Source organism: Musa acuminata, chromosome BXJ2-5 (genome assembly GCF_036884655.1).
Source record: "Musa acuminata AAA Group cultivar baxijiao chromosome BXJ2-5, Cavendish_Baxijiao_AAA, whole genome shotgun sequence".
Lineage (NCBI taxonomy): Eukaryota > Viridiplantae > Streptophyta > Magnoliopsida > Zingiberales > Musaceae > Musa > Musa acuminata.
The window spans coordinates 7683743-7710295 of NC_088342.1; the positions used below are offsets into that span (position 1 = coordinate 7683743).

General features: G+C 45.4%; 5 protein-coding genes across 5 annotated transcripts; 2 read left to right on the forward strand and 3 right to left on the reverse strand.

Moving 5' to 3' along the window:
• Positions 1-3015: 3015 nt before the first annotated feature.
• Positions 3016-5432, reverse strand: LOC135612310 (ACT domain-containing protein ACR8-like). The gene is made up of 4 exons (XM_065108455.1): positions 5170-5432; positions 4102-4957; positions 3908-4012; positions 3016-3788 (listed from the first exon to the last, which is right to left on the reverse strand). The coding sequence occupies exons 1-4, from the start codon at positions 5223-5225 to the stop codon at positions 3432-3434; spliced, it is 1374 nt and encodes a 457-aa protein (XP_064964527.1). The 5' UTR covers positions 5226-5432; the 3' UTR covers positions 3016-3431.
• A 6350-nt stretch (positions 5433-11782) lies between these two features.
• Positions 11783-14009, forward strand: LOC103984566 (LOB domain-containing protein 18-like). Its single transcript, XM_009402083.3, has 2 exons — positions 11783-12713; positions 13133-14009. Exons 1-2 carry the CDS (start codon positions 12339-12341, stop codon positions 13484-13486), a joined length of 729 nt encoding a protein of 242 aa, XP_009400358.2. The 5' UTR covers positions 11783-12338; the 3' UTR covers positions 13487-14009.
• Positions 14010-17338: 3329 nt separating this feature from the next.
• Positions 17339-21746, reverse strand: LOC135612312 (65-kDa microtubule-associated protein 3-like). The gene is made up of 13 exons (XM_065108456.1): positions 21613-21746; positions 20844-20929; positions 20419-20625; positions 19936-20184; positions 19629-19838; positions 19396-19551; positions 19162-19321; positions 18926-19077; positions 18758-18845; positions 18588-18661; positions 18431-18505; positions 18107-18347; positions 17339-18014 (listed from the first exon to the last, which is right to left on the reverse strand). Exons 2-13 carry the CDS (start codon positions 20913-20915, stop codon positions 17476-17478), a joined length of 2223 nt encoding a protein of 740 aa, XP_064964528.1. The 5' UTR covers positions 20916-20929; positions 21613-21746; the 3' UTR covers positions 17339-17475.
• An 847-nt stretch (positions 21747-22593) lies between these two features.
• LOC135612313 (probable calcium-binding protein CML18) lies at positions 22594-23774 on the reverse strand. The gene is made up of 2 exons (XM_065108457.1): positions 23636-23774; positions 22594-23429 (listed from the first exon to the last, which is right to left on the reverse strand). The coding sequence occupies exon 2, from the start codon at positions 23390-23392 to the stop codon at positions 22835-22837; it is 558 nt and encodes a 185-aa protein (XP_064964529.1). The 5' UTR covers positions 23393-23429; positions 23636-23774; the 3' UTR covers positions 22594-22834.
• A 2058-nt stretch (positions 23775-25832) lies between these two features.
• Positions 25833-26553, forward strand: LOC135611684 (protein SMALL AUXIN UP-REGULATED RNA 12-like). The gene has a single exon (XM_065107325.1). It carries the CDS (start codon positions 26034-26036, stop codon positions 26328-26330), a length of 297 nt encoding a protein of 98 aa, XP_064963397.1. The 5' UTR covers positions 25833-26033; the 3' UTR covers positions 26331-26553.

Genomic DNA, 26553 nt, shown 5'->3' on the forward strand with positions numbered 1-26553 from the left:
GAGATTGAATATTCTCGTAATCTAAGATTGTGATGGAAGAAGAATGGAGACAGGATAGATGGCATTTCAGAAACAATCGACAGGAATTGGGAGCATCATCGTCAGTCGACTGGAATTCTCATCGGTTCCTCGCGATGCCTCGGAGTTTGGTCAAATCACCAACTTGTAATTTGCAGCTGAGTCGTGATTCGTTGCCTGTTCTTCCTGGCTGTGGTGAAAGTTCCTGTAGGATCTTCTCCGAGACTGAAAGGCTACGCATCAACCAGTGCAAGTGCCTGATTCTTTGCGCGTCGTTCTCGGCAGATCCACCAGCATCACACCACACTCGGTGGTGTTCTGGAACCACAACAAGAACAAGAACCAGAACCAGAATCGAAATCCAAGCAACTGCAGACCAAGCAGACAATTAAGGCTGTAAGCAAATCCGAGTTGTTGTGTCAGAGAACTCAGCCCAACAATTAGATTCTTCTCTATATTCCTGCAAGATCACCTGCCCGATCGAGACAGAGCCCGCTGGAGCCAATCTGTCCCAAAAGCCGAAGGAATCCATGCCATGGAGCACAAGGTTCCAACTCATAAACAAGCAATGTGTGAGCAGAATCCACCAAAGCTTTCTCTTTCTCTTTGTCCCTTGTTGTTGGTTCAGTGGCATCAAATGAAAACCAAGTGGTCGATTCCCAAAAATGACTGGCATTGGAGTCCAACCAAGCCACATCCTTCCTACATCCCCTGTTTTGATTCTTCGAGTTAATCAAGAATCTTCTTTTCTGGACAGACATAATAGTTAAGCTAGGAATCGAGCCAGAACATGATCCTATATCATCTGAACAGCTTGATAGGATCTGATCTTTATCAAACTATGCCTTAATTAATTTTTGATAATTTGGTCTAAAATACAATTTGATATATATATTTTTTTTTATACCAACATCTCTGTATAATGTATATGAATCCATGAATAATCAAAAGTAGTGAAATTGCATGAATACACATGGTTTTTATTTTTGGATATCTTTCGAGTTAATTATATATTACATTCTATACTTGAACCCTATTAATATTACAATTCTTGTACTTAAACAGTTTATATTAAGATATCTATAGTTTTGAAAGTAAAACAAATAATCTCATTTGTCTTAATCTCGTCAGTTGCATTAACAAAAAACATAGCACGTGACACGACATATTGAATTGACGTAAAAGTGATAAGCAAAATGATAATTTTAATATCCTTTTTATTTTCAATAGGTGGGATGTTGAAATTATCTTTTCGTCAATAAAATTATTAAAAATAATATATATATTAAAATTATCTTTTTGTCTATTACTTTCATACCGAGCCGGTACATAGTATCACATGTTATATTTTCTATCAATACAGTGATAGTGTTAGGATAAATAAGATTTTTTTTATTTTTAAAACTATAAAAATCCTAACAAATCTTCCATACAGACTGCTTCCGTTGATATTTATGCAACCGACATTAACTAAAAGATGTTAATGCTTTCCTTTGTTGGTTATATGAAAGTGAAACTGAGTAACAACACAAACAAAACAAAGACGGACACATTTCAGCTGCACCACATGGTCACATTCGACACACTCGGCCGAAGGCATGATATGGTGCTTTGTATGCTTCGCCGGCTCCTACCAAATCCACTATTCTGATGTCATCCGCACCAGCGAGCCTCTTTGCTTCTCCCGCAAGGCGTGAAGACTTCCTCGTCGTTCAAACAAAGCAGGGGGATCAAAAGAGGACGAAAACTTGCCACGAGGCACGACTTCCGGGAGAGCAAGGCGTGAATCGATTCCAGGAATCGACCGGCAATGTGCTTTTTATGTCCATCTTCTTCAGCTTGGACGCCACGCCATCAGGATTAATCCTTTGATGCAATGGTTTATTTGTCGTCACGGTGCAAGTTTTGGGCTCGAATTTAGCTTCAAATCAAGGTTGCATGATCCAATGGCTCGGTCGCAACTCAAGGTAGCCTTCGACTTGATGCACTAAGACCTCGTTCTCCGTGTCATTCGATTCACGGGAACGGAATTCTAAGATTCCTCCATCCTCCGCCCACTCTCCGAGGTGCGTTTGTCTGAGTCCCGTCCCATCTATCTGTGTTGTGATTGGGCGCTTTTGACCAAATATTCAACGACTCACCGCATCTTATCGATTGCAGATGCGTGACAGAGAAAGAGGGGGCCCAGAAGCAGGTGAACTTCTATAGGTGGCTATCATGTGACATGAAATTGTCTCTCGTGCTTGGTTGCAGAATGATATATTATACACCTTGCTTGCAAGATGATACTTGATTCTATTACAGTAATCAAAACCACGTTTCATTCTTCTCATCTTGAAATGGTTATATTTGCTTCCCGAAAGTGGGGATCCGTGGGCAGACAACAGACAAAACATGTTTGATGACAGAGGCTGACACCGGAGATTCCGCCATTGACAAGTCTGTGATGCAGAATTAGTCTATTCGATGGACCGGTCATTACCCTCTCAAGTCACGCAGCACGCCCTGGAAGAAATGAACCAGCATCGCTGCTTGTACGTCTCTCGATCTCCGAGACCACCTTTTCCGAGGTCAAATGGAAACATTAAAGTTCATTAAGATCGCGATCGACGCCTCTCTTAAAGCGACACCATAGCTCAAAGTCAGAAGTAGAGCTGCGATAATAATCCACCTGCCATCACCGATCGGAGCCTCGCCCCCGTCGATGACGACGGAATCGCACGTTTTGTTCCCCATGGACTCTGCAGCCCCACCGGTCGCGTTCTATTCTTCAGAGCTAAGGCTGGTTAATCTATTGTTGGAGTCCCGTCCAAGCAAACGCACCTGACCTTCTCCCTTGAAGGCAACTAAAACACAAAGTTGTTGATGAGCACAAATCCGTCACCAGAGTTGCTAGACGTAGGTGTGAAACGGTTGGTGGTGGGTGGCGGCAGGTCGTCTTCGAATGACAGTGAGTAGGAAAAGTCTGAAACCAACTCAGACGAAGACACAAGGAGCGACTTCTAATCATTAGCACTAGTATCAAGTTCGTTATCATATGTACAACGGGTATGGGTATTTACATGTATGTGTAACGAAGCAAAAACAGAAAAGAAAACTACCGCTAACAGAGACCCACAACCTATCGCCTTAGGTAGCTGGCACCAATAGTTCCACCGCAACCACCAGCTTCTCCGAGCTATCTATGGCAAGAAGCGGAAAACCCAACCCCAACCCTGCTTTTCTCATATACACAACCTATTGATACTATTTGACGTACAGCTATGACTACCCCGATGGCACCCCGTAACCCTGATGAATATGATGCTTTCAGCTGCTAACTTCCTGAGTAACCTTCTTTTCCACAGCTTTACACCTATGAACAGAGTGAACCTACCGAGTTGGACAAGCCGCGGGCCCAACCGGGGGTGCTTCTATGAACAGGATCTGATGAGCCCAAGGTAGTAGAGATTCCTCATCACCAGGTTCCCCAGGCTGAAGACCCCGACCACGCCGGCCGCCTCCGGCAGTGGCCTCTCCTGGCAGGGGCGCGGACCCCGTTGCTCGTTGAATTTGATGTGGTCCTTGCCGATCCTCTCGATGACGGCGTTGATCGCGCGGCGGTCGGGCAGCTGGCCGTTGGTGTCGGTGACGCAGAACTCGTTCTTGGCTTCGCCGGCCTTGGTCGTGATCTCCGCCCTGGTCACCGAGAGCCCGTTCTCGCGGAACGTCCGGGTCACGTCCGCGAGCAAGCCCCGCCGGTCCGGCATGCTCATCTCCAGCCTCATCCCCTGTTTCAAGAACAGAATGTATCAAAACAGGGACTAGACTGGCGAATCATACGATGGGTTGCGCACGCTTTTAATGAGTAGAATTAACAGTGAGAACTGAACCAAAGAGAGGTGCCTACCTCAGATGCTCTGCGCTCGATGGCGGCTTGCAAGCATTGGATCACTCGCTGCCGCTCTGCCTCCGAACTGATCGGCCCTCCATCCATATGTCTTATGTAGAATTCCTGCAATCCATGAAACACGAGACCAATATAATCCAACATTTTGGAGAGCGATCCATGGGACAAAACGAGGGCTGCGGATGACTCTTTACCTGATAGGCTCGATCGGCATCGGTGCCAATGGTTCCGTGGAAGACGACGTACCCCATGTCGGTGAGGGTGCAAACTACGTCGAACAGGAGCTTCGGTCGGTCGCGGCACTGCACGTTGACGACGGAGTAGCCGCGCTCGGTCCAATTCTGAACCGAGACCGACAACTTTGACGACGACGAAGACAAGGATGCCTCGTTGGAGGAGACGCGCCCGTAGTCGCGGTCCGCGAACATGAGCTGGTGGAGGCGACGGTCGGAGTGGGTCATCATGGGAGAGGCCACGGTGGTCTTGGCTCCGCGGACGTCGTGATCGCCGCGGAGAACATTGCGGAGGCGGGCCTCGATGCCGTCGATACGGTGGGCGTCGGCGATGGGGGAGCCCGAGTGGTGGTCCTTGACGAAGATGAGGGAGGCGATGCGACCGTTGTGGGTCCAGACCTTGGCCTCCACCACGTTGCACTCCAGGTCACGGAGCACAGCGAAGACCTCGGAGAGGAGGCCCGGCCGGTCGGTGCCGGTAAGCTCCAGCGCCGTGAGGCCCGCAAGGCCGCAGCCATCGGAATTGTCGTGGTTGTTCTCTCCGTCATCGCCGGCGGAGGAGGATGACGAGGCTTCGCCGCTGAGGGAGAATTCTATGCGGGAGAGGAGGGCGGGGTCGAGTAGCTTGCGACCGTGGCCATCGACAACGTGGAAGACATCCATGAACCAGCGGCCGTCCGAGGAGATGTAGCCCTTCTGGATGGTTAGGTCGAGGTCGGTGAGCACCTGCACGGCCTCCAATAGCATGCCACGCTTCCGGGCGCTGTTCACCCTCACCACCGTTGACGTCGCGCACACCGCATTGTCGATCACCACCCTGACGATACAAACAACACACCCCCTTACACATCACCCCGCAGAGAGTAATACAAAATCGAAGGCAATCACGAAAGAGGGAGAACGACATCTCGCAATACAACCAGAGATCGAGAGGGAGGAGATTTGGGAGGGGAAAGGAGACAACAATAAATGAGTAAATCTGGCGCAAAAGACGATATAGAGAGGTAGGCTGTCGAGGTAGTGGCTCACCTGAGAGTGTTCATCATTCTGTTAACAAGCTTCTGGTACTCATCCGGCAATTCCATCTCTTCTTCTTCTTCTTTCTCCTCTGCAGAAACTTCTCTCGGTCGACTATATCCACAGGAACCTCGTAACACTTCAAAAAGACGCCGGAATCACCATCTCTCTATCTTTCTCTCTCTACATATCGTCCTATTTCTCCGCAGCTGTTCTGGTTGGGGAAGGATGAAGAGGAGAGAGGACAAAAGAGAAGAACAAACTTGATGCGAAAGAACACAGCAGAGGAGACTCCGATATTTAAAAAGGTGCCAAACCCACGTTCGTAAGCAAGAATGGCCGTCTAAGAATTGGGACCACCGCGAGTACCCGTTCAGTAGCGGCCAGGCCGACCTAACCGTTCCGACCCTGGTCAAGCGTCGCCCCTTTCTTTCTGCTCTCATTCTTACCCCCGTGTTGCTTCTTCCTCAAGCTCAAGTAATCACCTACGGTATATCTCCACTGTGCATGACAACTAACATTAATAACATAAATTAGGGAACTGATTGGAAGTTGAACTTATACATCGGCTTTAAATAAATCCAATATATATATATATATATATATATATATATATGAATGCAATTTTATATAATAATTAAAAATCAATAATTTATGTATATTTTTTTATAAAAGATTTTGATTATTCGTCTTGTGAACTAATACGCTCATAATTTTCTAATGATTCAGTTTGGCGTCATATATAATTAAAATTTATCGTATATGTTTAAATTGAATTGTTTCTTAAAAATTGATTTTGACATGAAACCTGGACGGACGAGTTAACTCAGCATCGAGATGTTCGTTTGACTCGTTCACGAACGAAGCATTAAATCGACAGACCTGACGAATTAATGCTGCATTAAAAAGGCCGGGCGTGGCCGGAGCACAGCCAAGTCTTTGTGCCGTCCGCGTCGGCGTCCGCGGTTACAACGAGCGTGATCTGGCCCACAAAGCCACGGAAGGGCGTTTATACGAGCGTGCGACGCGCGGACGTCGCCGTCACTATCACGGTACCTAAGGTAGCCACTCAGAACAAATGACGCGTCCAGATACGCTTGGTGCCTCGGCGACACGAGCCAGGAGCATGTGGGGAAAGTTAAGGTGGAGTAGGCACGTGTCGGCTGGGCTCTGTCATTTGACCTGTCGCCCTAGTCCACGTGTTTTCATCCGAGGCATTTAAAAAGGGCAATGGCGTTGCCCCCGTAACGGCGGCCTTCTTATGTTTACTAGTTCTGTGGCCCATGCGGGGGCCATCAAAATTACCAGTGATAAGGTGGCAAGTTGACGTTTTAAGAAATAATGGCGGTAAAAGTGCTTCCTGTCGCGCACCGAAAATTGACAAAAGTCGCGTGGTACGGCGTCTGAGCGACAGAAGGAAGCCACATGATGTCAGATGCGCGCCATGATCACCGCACACCAGGGACAAGTCTCCGTGATGGACGGTGGGACGCGCGGCGCCGTTATCTTTGACGGGAAAAAGGAGCGCTGGTGTCGTGACTCACAGCGAGTATCTTATATTATATATATATATATATATATATATATATATATATATATATATATATATATATATATCATTTGGTTTTTTTAAAATTAATTAATCAGGCGGGAAGGAGATTGGATGAGTCAAATTTCCCGCCTATTACTTTTCCTTCCATTTGGCGCCACGTAGAAGCAGTTGTGTTGGGAGGTGGGTGGCGAGTGGGGCGGCGCGTATGGTTACGCGGAAAGTGAAAGCCACGACGTGGATGGTATCAGATGGAGCCGAAAGAAATAAAGAAAAACAAAAAAGGTAAATGAAAAAAGACGAGAAAAGAACCCCCAGACACATAAGGGAGATGGGAGCGATCACACTTTTGGCTAAATGGCTTTTGACGGAGGGGAAGGGGTAGCAGCTGTGGCCGCGGGGAGAGGTTACTGGCTTGTCAGGGGCCCATAACTCCATGGTCTTCTGTCCTCTCGAGAGTTCGATTCCACGTAATACGGAGAAGATCGAGTTTGGATCTGACCGGACGCAAAAGATCGTCAGGTCAAGCCCGACATTCGCGACTCATCTAGAAGTTTTCGGGCTACGTGTCATGGATTCGACGCGTTCAGAGCGACCGTGGTCAAATCCATTGGCCCCGACTCACGCAACTTCCATCCAGACAAAGACCGTTCGAAGGCTAAGAACTTGCTAGGCAATGACCAGAAGAAGAGCGGAAACAACATAATTGCGGACTAGATGAGTCGCGTGTGTTACAGAAGAGAGAAGATGGAAAGCGATTCAAATTTCAACGTGACTTCGACTCGAAGGAACACTGCATGTGTGTGTGTCCGTGTCAACAATCTATAACGGGGAACGCCGAAGTTCAAAATGGGGACTACGCAACGCACTAAGAATAGGGGACTGAGCCGTTCTGCTGCCGCTCGAAACCATTTGAATCGCCGAGCCGCATGGGCGTGTCCCTTCACACCTATCAGATGACGGCCATTATTGTTTTCCTCTGCATAGGACGCTGGAAAAAGTTGTGCGTTCAAGGACAGACATGCATGTGAGTTTTTGAAGCCGTGTGTTTCCGAATTAAAACCCTTTTTTACTTTCTTCGAGGAACTTCTGGTATATGTCACTGGTATCAAATCAGATGCAAAGCTAGAGCAATGCCATCATCAACAACACAAGCACTTGTTTGACGTGTATCATTGACTTCACCGTGCATGTTCTACTCGAGCCATATGCGAGTATAATGTACGCGCTCAACTTGAATAAAGGAGATGATGATAACTCGTAGATGATGTGCCTTTGCATCACCACATGAATTCTATATATCCATCCTGTCGGCATTCCCAACTACTAATCTCCGTGCGGGACGACGATACTCAACCTTCTTACCTCAGTCGGCCATTGTGTTCGACTGCCTACTGACCATCTACCATGTGAAACGACACAGGTACATGGACAGCTCCGTTTAGGCTGGATGCGATGCTTGCAACGCGGCCTTCGTGTTCTCGTGCAGCAACAACGCTTTCGACTGTAGGTCCATTAACACATGTTAAATGGATTACTGTGCAATTCACAGGCAAGTCTAGGAAGGTTATGATACATGATCGTTTAGGTGGCTTTTTTTGGTCCAATCATGCTTCACTTGAAGCATTTAGATCTACTTATAAGTAGATCTTGAAGCTGTTGCGTAGTCGTACATCACTAGGTACATACATCCAAATGAATTGGGTCGGCCCGGTGCATGGCACGCTGCGACGGCCTGCAAATAGATTCCGTGAAGCACTCTGTTCTCGTATGTTCTACTCGAGACATGGCCTTCTCACCTGCATAGAGGTAATGTTTGTTGATGAGTAATGATATTTTCCTGGGACGTAAACCATTTATATCCCCGTTATGAACTCATCTCGAAGGCACATGATTATTTCACTGCATTTGAGCATCAGAATAATGGGCGATCCAATCCTTTTTATCTTGGATTTCTTTCTTCTCGTATCGTTTCAGAACAACTGAATCAAGACATAAGCTGAATTGCCAATTGTTCCTTGCATTTTTTATGTGGAGAGGTGATCTACCTTGAAGTCTCAGTTGTGAGATAGTTTACATGGTATAAGTCCTTGAACACTTTGAATTTGTTATAGATTAATGGCATAATCTCGTGGCTGTTATCGATCGGCAGAAGACAATGGATTGTTGTCGACACGAAGAGATGCTTAGCACATGTAGGTCTATCGCTTATTATCTACGTCGAGATCGCTTAGCGCTCGACGCCCATCTTGACTTGCCACAGCGCGGTAAGAAACGTTGGCCGCAACAGAGGCAAGAGACATACACCATCTCTGATAAGGATCGTATGGTCAACCTCTGGGATCTAAAGCACAGATTTCGACATCTCCATATGAAACCCGGTTCGGGACACACTTGCAGTCGGCTATGTAGTAGACCTCATTGCTGACTGAGATGCATAAAAACAATTTGTCCAAACTTTGTAGCGATCACTTGATGATGATTTCGAACCCATGGAAAAAGGAAATAGTCATGTTTTTACTGCAGGAGTTGCTGAAAGAACATGTTGGTGTACCATCATCATCCATTTGGGCAAGTCGATCATTTTCCGGGCTGTGGTTTCAGTAGAGGTCAGCAGAGAACTGTTAAGATATAATATGTTACAGGAAAAAGAAGAAAAAAAGAGTTAACTCGATGCATGTCTGTTTCCTTGACCCTCCAAAATTAAAGCAGATGGTTTCATTCGTTTGACTCTTGACTCTCGAGCTTTTTGGCATGGTGTCAAGTCCTAACATGTCTTCCTTGATGTTTGACCACATGGGACCCACAATACACTTGTGTCATTCCCACCTTTATGCACCACCGGACCAGACCAAGAAAGCCATTACAGAGCAGAAGCAGCCAATGGTCAGTCGTTCTCCGAAAAGGCTCCATGGAGACTAGAACAAAGAAGAAAGAGAGAATCACATGACATGTATGCATCCCCGAAGCCTTTTTCCAACACCTCGTGTTCCTGAAAGGTGGTCTTAGATTTCCCGGTCTTGGCTGCTCCACTGAGGACGACAGCAACATCACAGAGCCAGAGATCGGGGGATGGATGGAGTTAAAAGGGAGGTGAGGGTGCTGTTGAGACTTTAGGTGGGTAGGTAGGTCCTCCTTCCCATTGCATTCATGCCATGGGGAAGGAAAGGTTGGGTTGGTCCACCCAACCGAGTCCTGCCCTTGACCCACCCTCCTCCAATCCAGCACAGCACCTCCTTCACAAGGAGGCCATTAATATTTTGTCCAACACTCTCCCAGTGTTCCATTTTAAGGTGACAACACCCTTATTTAAAGCCCACTCCCTTCCACACAAATTCTGGAGTGGAAGTCATGCAATGTTACCCCTCCCTCGTTGTGTTGTGATTCCAATGCGACGACCGCACGAATGCATAAAGAGAGCCACCCTATTAAATGCAACACACATCTCTCTCCCACTAAAGAAATCGGGATATGCAATCGAGTTATTCGAGTCTTCGACATGAGCTACTAGAAGTGATCGGGTCCATGGGCGCGGGTGTGAGGTCGAGGGCGACGTCCTAATTCTAATTTTAAGAGGCACTTAAGAAGGCTTATGAAGCATATTGACGTGCGACTTAGATCAGTCGAGGAGACCACATATCAACTTGCGTTTGCATGCACATCACTCAGACTTTTATCTCTTCTTTATTGGTCGCTGGTGGTCAAACAAAGACTTACATCTTATCATCTTGTAACGGCCGAGATATTAAATGGAGGAGAGGGGGGAAGGAAACCTTAACATGACGTGCGACGCTGAAGCCGAAGAGGACGGGCTACCACGTGGCAGGAGGCGTGGGGTACTGCACCTGCTTCCCCGTCACGGGGCACTGGCGCGACACGAACCGGACGGCGCGGGGATGCGCCGTTACCGACTGTAGCAGTAGTAATAACAATTGCCATTTATAAATAACTCCGCTTTTTTATGCTTCTCTCGTACCGCCACAATAAAAAATCGGGGTGGGGGGGAATGGGAGAGGAGCTTCTCTCTCGTACTGCTACAATAAAGAAATCGGAGTGGGGAAAGGGAGCGGAGCGGAGCGGCGCGTCGGGCCGAAACGGTACAAACTCCACCTATCTTAATATCTCATTTAGCAGCATGGTTGCTACTGAAACTAACGGCGGGGGACGGGGCCGCCCGGCCATCTGTGATGTCATCTCTGTGAGTCCGCACGAGGCTCCGTCGTGCTCTTGCAATTGCCCCTCCTAACCTCTAATAACCACATCGAAGCCCCAACGATGCACGGCATCAGATCAAGATCGACACGGGGTGGTTTTGTTTAATGAAGGCTAAACAGCGTTGAAACCTCGATCGGTATGATTGGTGGCAGCCGACGTGGACTAGTGATGGAGCTCTTTGTAGTCATTGTCGCTGGTGAAGGAAAAGGGAACATGTGAAATAGGTTCTGGTATTTGCGTCTGGGTCCATATAGATATGTATCCGGCATGATAGGTTCCAAAAGCTTGTTACCGGGACCTGCTATACTTCATCCTACTAAATCATGACAGACCAAACGGGCTGACATCCTTAAAAAAGGAGAGATGGACGGCAGTGAAGACCGACTTAGAAACTCGAAGACTCGCACGAAAAGGACTCCACTCCATCTTGGAAAAGTGACGCTTTCAAAGGGGATGGAACAGTAATGGAAGCTGCTAAGTAGCGCACTGTCACATGTGGGGCTCTCCATTCCTTCTTCTACTGTTACCTGGCTGGACGAAAGAACTCATCTCACGTGTTCATAGCATACAAGAATGTGAGTCGCAGCTGCGGAGAAAAAGGGGGGTAAGGAAAGCAGAAGGAGGCCAGGAAGTGAAACGGCCGCGTCGCGTGAGATGATGTAGTTGTTAAACGCCGGTGTCATTTTGGTCAATGGAAACCGAGTGGTCCAAGTTGGAAGATTGCGTCCTTTGCCTTCTACGCATCCGGAATCCACCTGCACGCATACTGAGACATGACGCGGACACGCTAATTCCACCTTCCACCCTTCGCTATACGCTGATCTATATAGCTCCATTTATATATGGTCCATACTTGGAGGGAAAGAGAAAGGGAAGGGGAAGGCGTTGGTGGCATAAGCTTCGTGGAGGGGAGGTTGGAGGAGCAGAGTTGTAGAACAGTTGGGAGAGGAGACTGCTGCGCTGCATAGTGACAAGCAAGAAAAGAGGGAGGAAAGATAGGGGAAAAAGCTCGGGCCGGGTTTATTCCATTGCGTGCTTGCTTCACGCAACCTGCTAAGTGTAGAGAGAGAGAGAGAGAGAGAGAGAGAGAGGGGAGTGGGAGTTGGGGGTAGGCTTGGCTGCTTGGCGTGGCTTTGAAGAGTAATCAATATAGAGAACCCAAAAACAAACAAGCATCAAACAGTAACTCCAACACGACCCTCTACCGATAAGACAAACTCCTCCTTCCCCTCACACCATTTTAACACCACCCCCTCCCCCTCCCTATCCATCAATCTTATAACTTCCCTTTGTTTTCTTCTGTCCATCCTCAATCCTTTCACTACCGAAGCAATCAATTCATCTTGTATGATTAGGACACCAACCTGAAAGTAAACAGAAAGCAGGGAAAAGGAGGAGGAGGAGGCAATCAGGTGATATGAGTGGCAAAAGCCCTAGTGTGGGAGTATTGGGGGGAGGAAGTGGGGGCGCCGGTGGCGGCGGCGGCGGCGGCGGATCAGGGGGAGGTGGAAGTGCGGGTGGTGGCACCGGACCCTGCGGGGCGTGTAAGTTCCTGAGGAGGAAGTGTGTGACGGGGTGCATATTTGCGCCTTACTTCGACTCCGAGCAAGGCGCCGCCCACTTTGCGGCGGTGCACAAGGTGTTCGGCGCCAGCAACGTGTCGAAGCTCCTTCTCCACATCCCCGCCCACAAGAGGCTCGATGCCGTCGTTACCATCTGCTACGAGGCCCAGGCGCGCCTCCGCGACCCCGTCTACGGCTGCGTCGCTCACATCTTCGCCCTCCAACAACAGGTGCATACCCCCGCACTGGTGTTAATTTTGTGTCCACACCATCTCCGATACGGTTTGCATGCATAGTATCGTTGTGGTAGGAACTCTGCAAACGGATGATGATCTAATTTGGTTGGCTCGATTTCATTCCTACGGATAACTCTCTTTTCTCAAGCATTTCAATCTTACTATTGTTGTGTTCTTCTGGATCTTATGATGATATAAACTTACGTGGCATTGGGTTCGGATCGAACTTATCCTCTGGTACACTGACAAGTTGGAATTTTACTGTTCTAGCGACATCGTGCATGCTTTCATCTCCATTACTGCAGTCATCACCGATCGTCGATATGATTTCTTTATCGTGATCGATTGTTACACCAACCATGATTCGATCTGACTACATTTGTGGAGTAATCGAATCGTTGTGCTTTAAATAGGTAGTCAACCTGCAGGCAGAGCTGTCCTACTTACAAGCCCATCTGGCCACGTTGGAGCTGCCGTCCCCTCCTCCGCCACCCCCTCCGCCGTCGCTCGTGGCATCGATGCCCTTCTCGATATCCGACCTGCCATCGGCCGCGAGCCTGCCTTCCACCGTGGACCTGTCGGCACTGTTTGACCCTCTGGTCCAGCCAGCATGGCCTCTTCAGCAGCAGCAGCTGCAGCTCAGCACCAGCACGAGGAACCTTTCTGAGAGCTCTGGGTTTGGAGGTGGCGATCTCCAGGCATTGGCCAGGGAGCTCCTCGATAGGCAACGGACGGCCACCAGCGAACCCCCACCAGCCTCCAAGTAACAAAACACACTGTGATGAGGCAGGCGTTGCCTATTTCAGGTGATGTGCTTCTTGACCATGGATGGAAGGATCCAAATTAACCGGCTCATATGACCTAAAGAGTTATGATGTTAGTCCTTTTGCTGCTGTTTCATTACCGAGCAACTTAGTTTTAATCTCAATCGTTCGACGAACAAGAAGCTGGACGACTAAGACATTCGCATCAAAAAGGCTATTGTGGCATGGGAAATGTGAAGAAGCATTATCATGAATGTTGCAATGGATATCAGTTTCATTCAGTCGGACACACCTGTCCGGGAGAAGACTAAAAGGTGACGCTGCTTTGTTGTTGTGTACAACCATCAGGCGACATGAGAAGAAGCCTCAAGCAACGCTTTGCTCACACCTTATTCTATTATTGCACCGCTGCTATGCCCTTGCTTTCCGGTTCTCTGCCATTGTTGTTGTGGAAAACGACATCGAGTAGGCAAGATTGCTACCTTCCACAACAGACATGCTTAATATATATGACTTGCTTCGTTCACTGAGAATGCTCCGAGGAAGGAGGGATTTGGCGAAACCCTTCATATCAGTAAAGTGATTCTAATTGGGAATGGTGCAAGATGATCTCCGTTGAGGTTCCTATCTATGGTTAACCGCAAATATACAGCTAAAAACATATGATAATTCCTATAGGTTGGTTATTCACGTGCATGTATGAAGTAATAAAATCGTCGATTTGGTAATAGGTTAAGGATCATGCTATAGTAATTAACATCGAGTCGAGAATGGGGACAAGGATAAAGTAGTAGCATTGTCGAATGACAATATGGGGATGGATGGTTCTTAAAGAAAGGGCACTGTCCCACCATGTTGCTGTGCCTCGTTTTAGGTATATTTCCATAAAAGAACGATGGAGTGCAAGATTCACCATTCGGTCTTAGACGTCATCCAAGAATTTGAATCGGAGACCCTCTTCAAAATTAAGAATTAATACAATTTTATTAAGAAAATGATCCCATAATTTCGCTGCGGCTACTGTGAACAGCGAAGAATCATCTCAAATAAGTTCATGTTGGGAGGGAAACGGAGCTCAAATTTGGAGTGTTGATCATGTCTTCGGTGACCATGGAGGCCACTCTTGTGCAAGCATGTTGATGCATACGATTGCCAAAACTCTAATGTTTTGGTAAGCATATGGCTACGGCAAGATTATTCTTCTTGAATTATGTTTATGCAAGTGATTGCCAAATCTCTAATGTTATGTTGTGGATTAAAAGGGTTATTGGCTCCTCTGCTACTTTGGGAGAAGAGTAACCTCAAAAGACGAGTATAAAGTTAGATTGATCTCAGTGAATAGTATCTCTGAATCCATTAAGTCAAACTAGTTAGGATAATAAATATATATTGAGTCAGATATCAATTTAATTTAAAGCCTAAGATAATATGTTATGAGTTAGACTCGGATATATATCATTTATTAATATGAGACTATTCTATTACTCATCTTTTTCAATCTCTCCTCACAAAAATATCTTTTTTTGACTCAATTCTCTTTCTCTATCGGTCTAACTTTTTGACTTTTTCTTTTTGTTTACGAACTTTGGCTAACATATAATGGATCAAACATTAATTCGGTTTAAAAACTTAAGCCGATAGATTTTGGACTAGACTCGGATATATATCATCTATCTCTTTAGATATTTACTAGGGTGAGATGAGTCTCTTACCCGTCTTTTTCAATCTTATTTATCTTCTAATAAATAAAAATGTTCATACTATCATATCTAAATAAAATACATACAATTTCAAATCGATTGAAACTCAATATCAGACTTAATATCTTCACATGTATGGATTTTTCAATCACTTAAAATAAAATAACACGAAATGAAACACAGTATCAATAACATTTTTTAACAATTGATTGGAGTTCCGAAAAAATTCATAACAAAACTCGGTGACAATCCACAACATTTCTTACTAATTCATGCCTTTATAAAGAATCCAAGACCATCATGATTTCTATGATTGATCACCAAAAAAAATGCCTAACTATGTATCTTAACCTATTATTAATGGCAAATTAATGGATAACAATTAAAGCCATCGTATTAGAGAAAAAGAAAGACAACGTTGTTTAAAGAAAGACAAACTACAATTTTCACATTACCTCTTTTACATCTCAAGAAGTCTTTCGTATTTATGAACACTCACCTCATGAATAGGACACATGTTGTGGACAGAACATAATGGTAAATAATCAATCCATGGGGAATCCGACTCTATTTGATAAAAATAAAAACATGACGACTAATCGCTAAAGATACACTATTGCAAATTCGGGTGACCCTAAAGTCAAAATATGCTTAGATCTCACTGGTGCTAACAACAAACACATTTCTAGGTCAATTGTTTTTTCAAGACAATCATGCAATTAAGTCGGAGACTATGCTGATCCTCAAGTTAGCTTCACCTTAAAAAGATGGTCATGTTGACAAATTAAGCGTCACCAAACTCCGATTTCCATAAGTCATTCGGCTTAAAGTTGGTCATGTTCACATTTTTTTTTCAAAAAGATTAAAGTTTTTTTCACCATCATGTCATCCTTTCACTTTTGTTAATATAGACAACATTATTATATGAAAGGTTTATTTATGATTTTATCACCTAATATGGTCTTAAGTGTTCCTTTTATGTGTGATATATTCATCAAAGATTAAAAGTTTTTGAAGTTTGTATAAAAAAAACATCTAAAATGTTCAATGTGAATAAAACGTCGGCATCTATTTTAAAGCATCTCATATGATTAATATAACTGAAAGTGTCCCCTTGTGATATATCCGTCAAGGATAAGAAGAAAAAAAAAAAATCTATTTGCATGTAATATATCCATATATTACGCATAATGTATCAATCTAAAAGAAAAAGAAATATTCCAAGTACTAGACATAACGGAGCTAAAACATCCCTTAGTACAATCAAAATATCTAAAATGTCTAACTTAAACTTGAGCTAAATGCATTTACTTAAGTTAAAAAATATGTCTAACTTAATCAAAATATTTTGTTATAGGGTGACACCCAAGACAAAAACATTTGAAGTGTCATTTAATTATTTTTTATGAATAAATTAATTGTTAAGGTCATAAGTGTATTTGTGTGTTCTCACCTCGAAAAATAATATGGGAGCAAAAATGATATGATTACTACGGTTAGTTAAGCTAATAACCCTAATAATATTCCAAATTAGACTCGATGGTAGAAAGATATTCACACAAAAGATCAAATAAATGTAGTGATTAATAGGTTAATAGAGTTGGTGGAGAGGCAATCTCGACAACTAGAATAATTATTGGCCCAAGGAGAAGAGGAGGTGTCGGTAGTAACTCGGGGGCATGATATAGAATTAGCAAGTGATAGGTTTAGAAAGAATGATACACTAAGCGGATAAGAAATATTGAAGGATTTTAAATAAATATAAGATTATTTGTGCAACTTATATGCTATGTGGGAGGTAAAAAAGGGTCATTTAGATGTTGAACAAATGATCTGGAAAATATTTAAGAAAATCTTTTATCAAAAGTATTTTAGTGTAGCCCACCGATAAATCAAAAGGTTAGAATTTATTAAACTCAAACAAGAGGATCAATCGGTGATGAAATACACCAAAAGATTTGAGGAGTTATCTTGATTGGTACCTACATGGTTAGTACTAATATCTTGAGGATAGATTAATTTCTTTAAGGAGTCAAAGTAAATATGACGATGAATATCCTATTCCCTATCCCCTGATAACTTGCGGATGTAAAATGTTCACAGAGTCCAGCACTCTATTATTCCAGCGGCGACTGTAATGGATCTCGATCATCAATGAATATGAAAGAGATTTCTTAGTAAACATTGACAAAAGTCGAGAAGAATCGACTTTGAATCAACTACAGACTAGAACAAAGATGTGTCCCGCAAAGCGTTGGGCACCAGCGTTCATATAATGATTACGTAGCTCATTTATCTACTGAGATAGAAAGCAAGCCTCCTTTCCTCAAATGAATACTCTAACTCCTCTACTGGTGCTACCCTGAGGCAAGTCGGAGCAGGCGTTGTGGCCACCTGCATAGGCATTGGCGTTGCAGCAGTAGTTTTGGGGGTTGGGGCTGGCGTTGCGTTCAATGTCTTGTTCTCTTCGACAGCACCAGTAATGGGCTTCGACGGTGTTGGCATTGGCGCTGTAGCTTGAGTTTTGGGTGTCGGGGCCGGCATTGCGTTTGACGTCATGGTAATGGGCTTAGCGTTCTCTTCGATAGCACTGGAAATGGGCTTCGATGGTGTTGCCATTGGCGCTGCAGCTGGAGTTCTGGGCGTCGACGTCAATCCCTTTGACGTCATGTGATCTTCAAAAGCAAAGGTAATGGGCCTCGACGGTGTCGATGGAATGTGGTTGACCGGAGCCAGGGGAGCAAAGGGTTTTCGTGGCGCACCCATTTCTTGATGCGCGGTGAAGGATAGCTTCTTCATAGGAAGGCCAGCAATATCTAGGCCCCTTGCACCTATACAAACAAGAGCTCGACTTTACAGACCTCGTTCATAGTAAAATTTGGGAAACATTGTCGTATTGCTACTGGAGATTCAAGAAACTAACCAGGGGAAAGGGTACCCAGATCATCTATCTTCTTCGTCGAGCGTCCAGACTTTGCGGAATGCAAATAGTCAGGCTTGGGAGGAGGCTGCATTGCTGCTCCACCAAGAGACAGCCTTCGGCTTGGACCCCCATTTGATGTTCTATGAAGTTTCTTTGCACTTTGAGGCTTTAAAGGGCTGGGTTTTGAACCGTAGAGAGCTTCCTGTTCGGCTATGAGCTGACCTTGGAGTTTCTTCTGGTCCTGAATTGTACTACTGTGTGTTAATCCCGAGCCACAAATATCTGACTTGATCCACTAGAATATCATTGTGTTAAAAAGCTAACCCTCTGTCGCTTGCGCTCTTGCTCTTTCTCTTGCCGGACTATGATGTATTCTTCCAGCATTGACAGAAGACGCACCTACAAGGTAGAAAGAAGCAATTGGAGATCGGATTCCTAATAAGACCATCAACGACCAACAAACATGTGAGGAAATGCTCACGCCGTCGTATGTGAATTCAACGCCTCTTTCTTTCTCCCATTGTGTGATTTTGGCTGCCAGAGTCTCTATCATTGCTGCTCAAGATACAGCAAGTAGCAAATGAAGTCACAGAACTTCCATGATGCAGATATATAAATCGTATTTGGTCTTAGATGTCTCTATATATCAACCTGGAATCTTGTTGACCAAAGCACGAGCTTTCTCAGCACGCTTGAGTGCTAAGTGTGCACCTCTTCCAGCATTGTAGCGGTTCTCATCCTGCAATAGATTGGAGAAAAGAATGTCAGTCACAGAACAGAGCAAAAGTGTACAGCTACCATTTTACTCAGATTCCCGACCCTATTGTATTCCTCCAGCCAGGCCTCCTCCTCGCATGCGGGTAACCATTTCTCTACCCTTTCGAGAATATCTTTCCTGCTGAATGCTTCCTCTTTAACTGTTGAGATTTGGTCCTCTATCTGTTCCAGAATTAAAGAAGCATCAATGGCTCCTGCAACACAAAGAATTGGAGACCAAGTTTAAGCTAAGGAGCCGTCTCTCGATAGCACGAAATTACAGAAATATCAACAGATACCAGATTCGATAGCACTGATTGCAAGTTCTGCATCATTTTCTGCCTCTGCAACCAGATGTGCTCGTCGACGAAGCTCTTCCAGTTCCGTTTTCTTCTTCAAGACTAGCTCTTTCATCTTGCTTACTTTTAGCTGTTCAAGTCTCAAAACTTCTGCCTCCACCTACATCAAAATTGTGCTCCTATAACTAACATATCACTGCAACCGAGCAAATTTGGCTGTAGTTGCTTACTTACAAAATTGAGGAAGTCCGGTGAAAGAGTGTTGGCCTCGGTAATTTCTGATTCTGAAGCAGCTATATTACTGGTCACATTCTGAAACAGTCGTTGCTCTTCAATTGGTGTATCCATAAGATTCCACAGTTCCAACATTGTAGAGGCAAGATCTTGAAGCTGCCATAAATCAATGTCGCAATATGAATTATAGCACAAGTAAGATAAGGATTGTCATTCTCAGTAGCATCAATTACCTTCTGCATCCTTTCTACTTTAATCTCTCGCAATCTCCCTATGGCAATGGATAACCTTTCGATTGTAGCATTGCTTACGCTCTTTGGTACTTCAGATTCATCCAAACTAGGGTGTATTTCTCTTACTGTTTCTTTAAAATCAACTCCAAGCACAGAACATAATGCATTCAGGGTAGACAAGTGTTCCATCACTTGCTTCAAGCGATCACTCTGTAACAGAAGAAAGTTAATTTGTTACAAGAACAAATGAGTGATGTTGTTGACGATTATGCAAATGAAATGTGATCCAGAGGAGTTCACTTCAGACCTTCTCCTTCTGAAGTGACTCTAGTTGTCTGTACAACTCTTCAATCCTTCTTGCAGATAAATCAGATTCATCCACGGCCAACTTCGATTGGTTGCCTTCAGAAGACGTGATCTCAAATGAGATCTTTCTTATCTGTTCTATTACTTCTAAAAATTGATTCCATCTCTCAACTTTTCTCTTTCGCATCTCCTCTAGCTGTGGGCCAATGGACTTGAGCTCCTCTTTTAAGCTTCCCGTACTGTGATTGGACTGCAAATACATTTGAGATGCGTAATACATTTCCCCCCATTGAAAGCTTCAAAATTAGAAAAGCTACTTATGCAGGATAGCACCTACACTCTAGCAATGCACTGATAAGAATCGCAGCAAACAAACATAGGATCAAGCAACATCAGATAATTATCCATCAGTTTTGGCATTCCAAGAATTTTAAACCCAGGAAAGTGCTAAAGTCTGATAGCAAAAGCATGAACTGAGACACACCTGTCTAATGTGTACTGGTGGCTCACCCAATGCGGAACAGATGGCTGCAAGCTCCGCTTCAGAGTCAGCAATTGCCTGTCGCAGCTGAGCTCTACAACGGTTGGCCTGGTCGACCTTTCTTCTATACACATCCAGGCACTCTTGTTCTAGTTCGAGGAGCATTTTATCCCTTTCAGCATCAGATTCACCAACCTCATCCCATATAATCTGATACAATACAATTAATGAACCAGGTTGAATGAATTAATAAGCCAGCTACTGATGTCCTCAAAAGCAACATTGTTACATATAATGCTGCGGAAACAATTACTGCAGTGAGAGTGAGTAGTTGCAATGATCAGGATATTATTCATAATTTATGTTCCTCCTATAACTATGTTCAACAACAACATTTCATAAAACAAGCTAGTGGAGCTACTGAAAACCTGAAGCTCATATAGAATAGATCCACAAGCTGTTTCCAATTGTAACAGCTGATCGCTAGATAGACGAGCCATGCAACCAATTTGACCTGCAAAAAGAATACGTGTCCATAAAAAGCATTTACTTCATCGAAGAAAAAGGAATTAGTTCAGGAAAGAGAGATCCAAAATGTCTGCAATGGCGAAGTAAAGGGTGCATATATGTTCAAGATTTACACGACACCAAATGGAGGAAAATAACTGATGGGTAATTTTTTTCAAGTAATTTATGTTCAAGATTAGCTTTTTTCCTCATGCGGCAAAATTATTTGGTTACATTAATAAGTCAAGTAAGGGGAAACTAGTAGTCAAATCGAGTATGGATTATAAAGAGTAAGTTAAAGAAGAAGCAGAGACAACAATAGAAACCCACGATCACCACATCAAAAATCAATTCGCTCCGCTAGTGAGAGGTTCCAGTAAAATCAATTCGAAAGAAACAAAATTAAAGCTTCTCGGATGCCGAAACCATCCGCGAAGCCGAAACAAGACGTCCGACTATCCAACCATTCAAAACCAAATCACTGCATTATATTAACATCAAAACAAAGAAGCATTTCATAGAATGTATGAGCCTAGATGAGATAAAATTGTGCTGAGGAGCGCCCATCTTTAAATCTTCGAAACATCAACAACATAGGGCAAATTTCAACAGAAATTTAAGCTAAAAGAAGGAAAGAGAGGGGGGGAGGGGGGGAGGGAGGAGAGAGAGAGATCTCGGAACGAGGCGTACCTGAAGAGGGCTCAGATGGGATCGATGCAAGAACCAAAGGAAAGCGAAGCTGAGTTTCGCTGCAAGATTTGGCCGTCAGAGATCGCCGAGTGTGAGAGAGAGGGAGAGAGAGAGAGAGAGAAGGGGCAAAAAAGGATTCGAAATGGAGGTGTTTTGATTTGAAATGGAGATACCGTTTTGTGAACTTTATTGGGCTGGTATATGATCTGGGACGTTGAATTCGAAATGGACGGATATTGATCTGTTACCGTTACCGAATAGGGTCAATGAAGACGGGAAGGGCGCCGTCGTAATTATGGCTGCCTTGCCAGCCCTATTAAAGTAAAGATAATGCAGTAAATGACGAGGAGAAAAATCCAATAATACATTTCTGAGCTTTGTATCGATAACTTAAATCTACGTACATTTTTCAGGGGAGAGAAACCAGGAGTGAATGGGCCCCCATAGTTTGGTGGATGCGTAAGACGGTGAGAGTACGCAGTTCGCCCAAACGCGAGAACCAACTTAAGTTGCCACTTGAGAACAGACTTACCTTACGACAGATGGTATAGAAGCGCACCATCTCCATCCGACCCCATCCCTCCCTCTCCCCTTGGGGTGTGCCACCGCAGCATGTCGCGACTTGGGTCGGCACAAGCGAAGGCGCTGCAAATCCGTAACCCTTATCGGGGTTTTATTTATATTAAGCCCATGAATCGCACGACTTGTCCCACGAATATATTGAGCCCTATGGGTCCGTCACTTGACACATGGGGAAGACCACCAACCATTTCGCATCACCAGATGCCATACCAAATCACTATTGGCTCATCTCCTGCGATGGACATATATTTCTGCCGTGGATGCTTTCGGTCGGGCAGCGATGATTCTATCAGGATCCGCAGAAGTGAATTCGAATGGGAATGAACCGATGCAAGAATGACGATAAAAAGAAGAATCATGCAGCCTGCTCAACGTCTATAGAACTACTGGCTCATAATCTAGTGGATGCAAAAGTCGAACAAACTAGATTGGCAGCAGACTACCTCCTTGTGAGTGATGCTGACATATCCTTGCTTGTTTTCTCCGGATTGCAACGCCAGCCCAAAAAATACACAAGAAGAAGAGGACACACCTGGATTGACCAATTCATCAAAGAAGACTTGCTTCCCTTTCATCCTTTCTTTTGTAGACTTCTAGGTACGACTTGCCTTGCTAAACTAGTAGCTGCAAATTTCCTATATCAATTACACACTTTCCAACATGCGCCGGCGGTCATCATGGACCAGAACTCGTCGAAGTCCACGAGGCCGTCGCCGTTCCTATCGACGCCTCTGATCATGAGCCGGCACTCCCGGAGGCTGCACTTGCCGTGGCCCAAACGGACGAGTACCCTCCTTAGATCCTCGGCGCAGATGAACCCGTTCCCGTCGACGTCGAACACCCGGAAGGCTTCCATCAGCTCCTCTCTGCTACCGGACATATCGCCGCCGCTTCCGCTCCCTCCTCCGCCGACGGCCTCCATGAACTCGTCGAGGTCAATGAAGCCATCCCCGTTGCAGTCTGCCTCTCGCACCATCACCTCAGCCTTCCGCGCGGCCGTGGCCCGCTCGTGTCCCATGCACAGCAGCAAGTCACAGAGCTCCGGAGGAGATATCTTCCCGTCGCCGTTGGAGTCGATGAGCCGGAACACTTCCTTCAGCTGGCTGGATATCTCCATGGCCGCTTCGGAGGACGACGACAACCAGTTGAAGTTCGTGCGGACACTCCTGGCCTCTGCTCCGTCTCCCTTGCACGCCATGGCTTTGATGAGTTTGCGGAGGCAGGCTCCCACCCGCCTGCCCAGAGGAAACATGTGAGCCAACGCTGGAGGAGGACAGAAGCACAGAGGGAGAGATGACGCTTGAAATACGGGATGGGAAAGAAAAAACTTGGGGAGCAAAGAATCATCAGATGAACAGTACATATAGGAAATAAACAAGAAGGTGGACAAGCTCTGATCACTAAGAGATTTATAGGCTAATCGAAAATCAAACACCAGGACCTGAATATACACCGGATGTGTTATGCTATCAGAAAGGGGGGCGGGGGGAGGGGAGGGGTGGGTGCACGGAACCATGTGGGCAGCGTAATGGTTCTGGATTCATGGGCGGTGCAGTGATTGGGTTGTCTTATTTCCTGTAAATGGAAGCGAGTACAGTTGTTGGTGGTGGCGATAGGTGCCTTGAAGTAGATATTACTCTGTACGTTCTTTTGGTTCATCTCCTCATTTCGGAAGAGGCACAGTGGAGAGCCACAAGGGAAGATGAATGATAGATACATACCTTTATGCTGGTCCATCTAAATAAGAACAAGCTCGCCAAGACTTCGTACAGCACATAGCTGGTTGGACTTCGTAGAGCTGGAGGCCTTCCATAATCGTGAATAGTGTTACAAGATAACTGGAAATACGTGCATATGTTCTAAGCTTTTTAACTCGAAAAAAGAAAAAGGTTGTCCACTGCAATTGATCCCTGTAAACTCTAAAAAGCTCCACTGTTTCGCTCCAAGCCCTGTCAAAATTTCCATCATAAATCACTCATCTCTCTGTTGCTAACTATTCTTGGCAAGAGGCCTTATCCCAAGATTTCATTTTCGTACAACAGTAGGCTTAACAATGGGCCAGGATCAGACTTACGGGCTAAATTCACAGAGATAAATCTGGGCCCAGAACGGGCAACTAAAATTGTCATCGATGGGACGGCCTTAAAGTTACAGTAGAAGACAGATTTGTTCTTCCAGCAGAAAGAAATGATCTCTGGTATATATATCATGAATTATAAGAGAAACTAGGTGCGGGTTTTTGATCATTCAGCTGATCCCTTTTGGGTTGGTGGGGTGGGTGACCAAAGTGTCCATGGGCAGTCATTGCATGCAAGGCTGCAGCGGTACGTACGTGACAGTACCAGCTTGCTTCTGTTTTTATTTCCTTCTTCGACTTGTGATGCCCTGACCTTCGCCATGTGCTGAAAGCTGAGCCACAGTCTCACCTCACCTCCTCTTCTCGCTGCCCATCATAACGTGGGGAGAAAGGACGAACCGAGAACGCCTCCTGCTCGATCACCGTGTGGAAGAGCTATATTGTTTTAGGACTCTACTACTTAGCATGAAAAACCTTTAGATGTTTGCCTCAGCAGTGTGACTGCTTGTGATTTCTGAAGCCGAGCGTTTGAAATATTTTAGATGGGACAAGAGGGATTGTACTTGGTTCATGGTGACTATGTGTGGAAGGCCTAATTTGTTCTTGATGAAAATATCCTTGGGGCTTGATGAGAATCTTTACAAGTTGGTGCTGATGATAGCCCATATAATGCTATGATGAAAAGGAAGAAGGTGTACATCTCGTACGACCCAGGAGTTTCTCCACAATCAAAGCTAAGATGGTCAAGACTCGAAGAAAGGATTTCTGGAGTCATATAACAAGTTTGGCAAGTGGCCAAATTAAAGAGGCAATGTGGCAGACCAGCACAAAGATGGCAGAAGATGGTTAAAAGCTTGGTAGATCTCATGGCCTACGCTGACAGTGGACCAAGGACTAGTGAACAACTTGTTCGTACCTTCCAAAATCGATCGCCTGCAGAGCATAAAGATCTTGTTGGTGAAAAATGGGAGAGCCTAAATGACCAAAAAGAAAAGATCTTGAACAACTAGTGCGGTTGTAGGCATGAAAAGATCCAACATTTATAGCTCTCGATCTTTGTATAGGTTCTACCTGCACTGGTTAACCTGAGTTAAAATTGTTGCACTAACCGACGACCAGGAAATATCCTGATGAGATTAGTCAAAGTCTGTTGACCACTTGAAACTATGTGATTAATTGCTAGCAAGTGTCTTGTGATACCGGAAGTCCTCCGTGATATCCGCCACCTCCGCTGGCCATAATTCTTATCCAGATTTCCAAGATTATCCAACAATTAGATGATCGACTTGCGAAAAATGACATGTACTCTTAGCTCGATCCCACTTGTGGTACAGGCAACATGTTGGGATCTGACACGGTGGGGTTCATTTGTGTGTTCCACGTCGTGACGGAGCTCTCGGGCACATGGAAACTGATTCAAATCCAACGCCAAAGCAACTGTTATGGTGATTGGCAGTGGTGGTGGGAAGTGGAGGACCAGTTCGTCCTCAACAAGGACAACAAGGTGATTTTAATGGCGCGGCCCCGCATGTCCTCCGCGTCAACACACACATAGCCCAACGCACCCGTGGTCTGTCCTTCCCTTTCTCGCCCCCGTCACATGCTCTTGTTCCTCTCGGCCTCCCCGCCTCTCTCCTATATATCCACCACCGGCTTTCTCCGCTCAACCCACAGCCGAGCAAAGCAGCAGGCGTAGCTTTCTCCTGCTGTAAAATCCCCCGAGTTCTAAGGGTTGGAGTTTGGAAGCAACCGTTGCAAGGAGATGGCGTTCCGGAGGTCGAACAAGCTGCCGCAGGCCGCGGCCATCAAGCAGATACTGAAGAGGTGCTCGAGCCTGGGGAGGAGGCAGCTGCCGGCGGACGTGCCCAAGGGCCACTTCGCGGTGTACGTGGGCGAGAGCCGGAGCCGGTTCATCGTGCCCATCTCCTACCTCACGCACCCGGAGTTCCAGAGCCTGCTGCGGCAGGCCGAGGAAGAGTTTGGCTTCGACCACGACATGGGCCTCACCATCCCCTGCGAGGAGGTCGTCTTCCGCTCCCTCACCTCCATGCTTCGTTGAGGCAATGCACCATCATCCGGGACTCCGTTTGTTTATTCTTTTTTGCCTCCATTCCGATGGGGTGGTTCACTAGAATGTAGCTGTTCTTGCTCGATCGAAACCTACGCTGCGTGGGTTGTATTTGTACATCTCCGAGCGGCGTGCCCGCGGTTTGCCGCCCTGTGAGAACTAATTAATTTACTTGCAAGGAGTACAGCAGAGGGGGCACCTTCCCCTGTTCATA

Bases quoted from the DNA above. Each gene is read 5' to 3' on its own strand.
- LOC135612312 (XM_065108456.1), bottom strand. From the start codon at position 20,915: ATGGCTCGTCTATCTAGCGATCAGCTGTTACAATTGGAAACAGCTTGT. The intron at 20,185-20,418 runs GTGTGTCTCAGT...ATGTATTTGCAG, and splicing joins CACCAGTACACATTAGACAG to TCCAATCACAGTACGGGAAG. The intron at 18,506-18,587 runs GTGAGCATTTCC...TCTACCTTGTAG, and splicing joins TTGAATTCACATACGACGGC to GTGCGTCTTCTGTCAATGCT.
- LOC103984566 (XM_009402083.3), top strand. From the start codon at position 12,339: ATGAGTGGCAAAAGCCCTAGTGTGGGAGTATTGGGGGGAGGAAGTGGG. The intron at 12,714-13,132 runs GTGCATACCCCC...TGCTTTAAATAG, and splicing joins TCTTCGCCCTCCAACAACAG to GTAGTCAACCTGCAGGCAGA.
- LOC135612310 (XM_065108455.1), bottom strand. From the start codon at position 5,225: ATGGAATTGCCGGATGAGTACCAGAAGCTTGTTAACAGAATGATGAAC. The intron at 4,013-4,101 runs GTAAAGAGTCAT...CATGGATTGCAG, and splicing joins ATGCCGATCGAGCCTATCAG to GAATTCTACATAAGACATAT. The intron at 3,789-3,907 runs GTAGGCACCTCT...TTCTTGAAACAG, and splicing joins TCGAGCGCAGAGCATCTGAG to GGGATGAGGCTGGAGATGAG.
- LOC135611684 (XM_065107325.1), top strand. From the start codon at position 26,034: ATGGCGTTCCGGAGGTCGAACAAGCTGCCGCAGGCCGCGGCCATCAAG.
- LOC135612313 (XM_065108457.1), bottom strand. From the start codon at position 23,392: ATGGCGTGCAAGGGAGACGGAGCAGAGGCCAGGAGTGTCCGCACGAAC.